The sequence below is a fragment of the Elephantulus edwardii genome, unplaced genomic scaffold (assembly GCF_000299155.1).
Source record: "Elephantulus edwardii isolate Elephantulus edwardi_28Jun2011 unplaced genomic scaffold, EleEdw1.0 scaffold00129, whole genome shotgun sequence".
NCBI classification, from domain to species: Eukaryota; Metazoa; Chordata; class Mammalia; order Macroscelidea; family Macroscelididae; genus Elephantulus; species Elephantulus edwardii.
This window is the reverse complement of record NW_006399879.1, coordinates 6201328-6205987: the sequence shown is the minus strand read 5'-3', so window position 1 is coordinate 6205987 and position 4660 is coordinate 6201328. Positions and strand designations below refer to the sequence as shown.

The 4660-nt window shown below is 56.8% G+C and overlaps 1 protein-coding gene across 1 annotated transcript in view; it reads right to left on the bottom strand.

Moving 5' to 3' along the window:
- The window catches only part of HTT (huntingtin), a 154206-nt gene that overhangs the window by 46807 nt on the left and 102739 nt on the right, over window positions 1-4660 (bottom strand). Inside the window, exon 45 of the mRNA XM_006893659.1 lies at window positions 1732-1939. Coding sequence (XP_006893721.1) covers window positions 1732-1939 — 208 coding nt within the window. The remainder of the gene's footprint in view (window positions 1-1731; window positions 1940-4660) is intronic.

The window sequence follows — 4660 nt, the reverse complement described above, 5'->3', positions numbered from 1 at the left end:
CCAGGCTGCCCCGTAACAGCAGAGCCTCGGGGAGCCCTCCAGGACCAGGCTGCCCCATAACAACCTTGGGGGGCCCTCTAGGACCAGGCTGCCCCATAACAACCTTGGGGGGCCCTCTAGGACCAGGCTGCCCTGTAACAGCAGGGCCTCGGGGGGAGCCCTCCAGGAAGAAGCTGCCGGATGCTACAGATCGACTTGAATGGAGCTTGGCAAGAATGTCGTTTCCAGGGCCCCCAGACAGGATGACAAGACCTATGTCACCTGACCCCTGTGGGGTGCAGGCTCAGCTCAGGAGCCCTGAGTGACCTGTGACCATTCAGTCACAAAAACATGCCAGGGGTCCAGGCCGATGTGTGACCTACCCCTGGGGTGACCAGGACCAGCTGTGTGTCCCCCCCCCCCAGTACTAGAGACCACCTGGTCAGGGCCAACTCAATGCCAGGTAACCACTGTCTGTTTCCAGTGGTGTCACTGCTCTGTGCCCCAACCCGAATCCACACACCAGAGGGCCGGGCACAGGACGGACGTGGACACTGACCAGCACTGGACTGTGCAGTGGGAAGGGATGCTGTTGCTGCCACATGGACCCTCCTGCCTGGTCCGCTCACGGTGCACCCTGTGAGCGAGGACCAGCCTCAGCCCAAAATCCCAGTGTCTTCTGACTGGAGCTGGTCACCCAGCACTGGCCCCCGCCCTCCGCAGACACCATGGGGCTCAGCAAGGGGCTCGGAGCTTCACTCACATGTGTGTGGGTTGCAGCCTGGGAGCATCTGGAAACAGACGCATCCATCTGACAGCTTCTGGCAAAAGCCGGCCACCCACAGGCACTCAAAAGTCTTTCTGAAGGATTCCTTTCCAAGAGGAAGGAATTTCCAAGCAGTTTTGAAATAGCTAATGAGAATCCCGTTAACGTGTCAGGAGGGAAAGGCACAGCAAACGTCCGGCTAAGGACCACATTAGGTCTGAGCGCGGGGCAGAGGAAAGAGCCAGAGCAAAGTGACCCACAGGGGACGCAGCGTCAGGGACCTGCTCTGGCCCCAAGGGTCTGTGGCTGCTACAGAGGCTGCCCCGGTCAGACAACACCATTCCCACAGCGATGTCCACCAGCAACAAGGGTCACACAGCCACGTCCTAAAGGACCAGGGAATGCTTTTAAGGACAGCCACATCTTAAGTGACTGTCAGCGTCAAAGTACCTGGCTCCTGGACAGAAACGGAGCCCCACAGAGCTTGTCCAGGGCTGGCAGCGTCCCGGGCCCTCCCTCCCTGCCGTGTCAGGAGCCCCACGGAGCTGGCCCTGGGCTGGCAGCGTTCCAGCCCCCCTGTCCCTTGCAGTGTCAGGAGCCCCGCAGAGCTGGCCCTGGGCTGGCAGTGTCCCAGCCCCCCTGCAGTGGTCAGGAGCCCCACGGAGCTGGCCCTGGGCTGGCAGTGTCCCAGCCCCCCTGTCCCTTGCAGTGTCAGGAGCCCCACGGAGCTGGCCCTGGGCTGGCAGCGTTCCAGCCCCCCTGTCCCTTGCAGTGTCAGGAGCCCCACGGAGCTGGCCTTGGGGCTGGCAGCGTCCGATCCCCTCCCTCTGGTGGTCAGGAACCCTGTAGGTCCTTGCCCTGGGGCAGCAGCATCCCAGCCTTACTCCCCGCCCCCGCTGAGTCAGAAGCCCTGCAGGGCTGGCCCTGATGTGTGCCGTGTCCTAACGCGCCCTCGTGGTGGTCAGCAGCCGTCCTGCAGAGCTTACTTCGGGGTCTGCTGCACCTCGGCCCACCAGCGATAGTCCGTGTAGTTGACCAGGAGCAGGAGCTGGCACCAGAGCAGCACGAGGGCCGGGTGGGTGGGCACCATGGCTCGGACGTGAGCGTTCAGGCCCTCGAGGGTGTAGAAGCTGCCATCGGAGGCCTCGCTGGTGAAGAGCCGCGTGGCGGCCGCAGTCATCCTCCGGAACATTCCTGGAAACAGGCGGAAGAGAGGTGACTTGGGGGAGGTGGCCGTGGCTGTCACTGTGGCCCCACCTAGGAAGCCACAGAGATTTCAAACACACCAGCTGTGCACATCTCCATGTTCCCAAAGTGGGAGTTCCTGGGGAAACAGACGTTCTTCTCACTGAACAGCTAACCCAGTTCTCCGTCCTTTTCAAAGTGGACTTCCAGGACCATGAGGTGTCCAATTCTCAAAGCCAGAGGCAACAGCTTCCCTCCCTCCCCACTTCTGGTGACAGACCAAAGCAGCTGGTCCAGTCGGAGGTCAGCAGGCACTGTATGACTGTTCACAAGGCCCTCTATGCTCCCAGGCACCCGGCCCACCATGCTGCCCACTATGTCACCAGGTACCAGGCCCACTGCACTGCCAAGAACCAGGCCCATCGCACTGTCAGGCACCAGACACTGCCACACCACACCGTCAGGTACCAGACACACCACGCCATCAGGCACCAGACACCAGGCACACCAAGCTGTCAGGCACCAGACACCAGCCGTCAGGTACCAGGCACAAGGTCCATCACGCCGTCAGGTACCAGGCACAAGGTCCACCACGCTGTCAGGCACCAGGCCCACCACGCTGTCAGGTACCAGACACCAGCCGTCAGGTACCAGGTACCAGGCCCACCACGCTGTCAGGCACCAGGCACAAGGCCCATCACGCCGCGAGGCCCGTCACCGTGCCCACCACACCACAGGCCCACCACTCCTCGGGACCCAGCATGCGGCCAGGCACCAGGTCGTGGACAGCAGTCTCCAGGGGTGCTCACTCCCCCTCCCCCAGTTGGGCAGTGTTCCCTGGCAGCACCTTGAACTTCCCACCACAAGGGATAGGGCCTCTGGCGTGCTGGGGTGCCATGGGTGCAGACAGCTCAGGAGCCAGCATCAGAGAGCAGGCGGGTGGTCACTTCCCAGGAGTCACAGGCACAGGAAGCCGGGGAGCGGCCGTGCGTCAGAGCTGACCACAGAGAGTGGGGACGGTTCTGTTCACCAGGAGCCGAGGCTGGCGGCATTCCTGAGGCTGGACAGGTGCAGGCAGGCGCGAGCAGTCCTGGGAGCACGGCCCACGCACGCTGCGGACAGCCCAGGGCCTCCACCTCCACCGCACACCCACACTGCCTGTGGCTCTCACAGCAGCGGCCTCCCCTTCGACTCCTGTGGCCGAGCTGCTCTCTCTATGGCCAGGACTTTAAACTGACCGCAGACACGTGCACCCTCACACTGTGGAGCAGGAAGGACAGGGCAGGAACCGTGGGCAGGAAATGGCTCCTAGCCCCAAGTACGGGCACTCTTGGCCTCGCTGCGGGGGTTGAAGGTGTCCAAACTGACTAGTTCCAGCGTCAGCACATTTCACATATCAACAGATCCTAACGCAGCAAAAGCAAAACACAGGCATCTCACTTCCCAGGACAGTCGTGAGAGCTGACCATCAGAACCCCAGACGGAGGAAGACGCTCCCTTGGCCAAGGACCGGACACTCCTGACAACATGCCCACAGCGTGAGACAACGCGTCACCGTCTCTGCCTGAAAGGAGCACCCTGGCTGCACGTCCCCAGACAGACTACTTAGTTCTCCTGGCATCCACGGCACACTCAGCGCTCTTCTCCAACACACGTTCCAGGATGGCTTTTCTGCTGCTTGGTTTCCCGAGAGATCGGAATTGCTCGCTAAAGGAAAACACACTGCACTGGACAAACATGCTGTCAGGCACCTCGCCAAACGAATGATAAGCAGAGACGACAGTTTGAATCCTCAGGGGCACCCAATTCTGGCCATGGTCTTTTCCGTTATTTATTATGTGAGAACCGAATGTAGGAAAATTAGATCTTGTTAAGGAAGAAATGGAATGCATAAATATCGACATACTAGATATCGCTGAGATGACATGACTGGCATGGGGCATTTTGAGTTGGACGATCATATGATCTATTAGTCCAGAGATGAAAAGGTGAAGAAAAATGGAGTTGCTTTCATAGTTAAAAAGTCATTTCTAGATATGTCTCGAAATACAATATTGTGAGCAAAAGGATACTATCCATATACATACAAGGAAGTCCAGTGAATACCACTATCATTCAGATATATACACCAATAACCAGAGACAGAGAAAATAGAAGATTTCTACCAACTTTTACAGTCAGAAAACAATCGAACATGCAATCAAGATGCATTAATAATAATGTGTGACTGAAATGAATAATGAGTGACTGGAATGAAACACTTGGGAACAGAGAAGAAGGATCAGTAGTTGGAAAACATGGACTCAGGGAAAGAAATGAAGCTGGAAATAGAATGAATTTTGCACAATCAACGACTTACTCATTGCAAATACATTTTATAAGAAACATAAACACAGGTTATATACATGGATTTCATAGGAACGGTATCCATTTCATCCGTGGAAAGAACCACTGGAGAAGCTCAGTATCAGCTATGAAACTTAAGCCAAGTGCTGACTGAGCAACAGACCACCAACTACTCATAAGCAAGTTCAAGCTGAAGCTAAGGAAAATGAAATCAAATTCACAGGAACCAAAATATGACCTTGAGTCTATCCCACCTGAATTTCAAAACCATCTCAGGAACAGGTTTGAGGCCTTGAACACCAATGAGCAAAGACCAAATGAGCTTTGGGAGGATATCAAGAAAATCATCCAGGAAGAATGCAAAAGGTCATCACAAAGACAGAG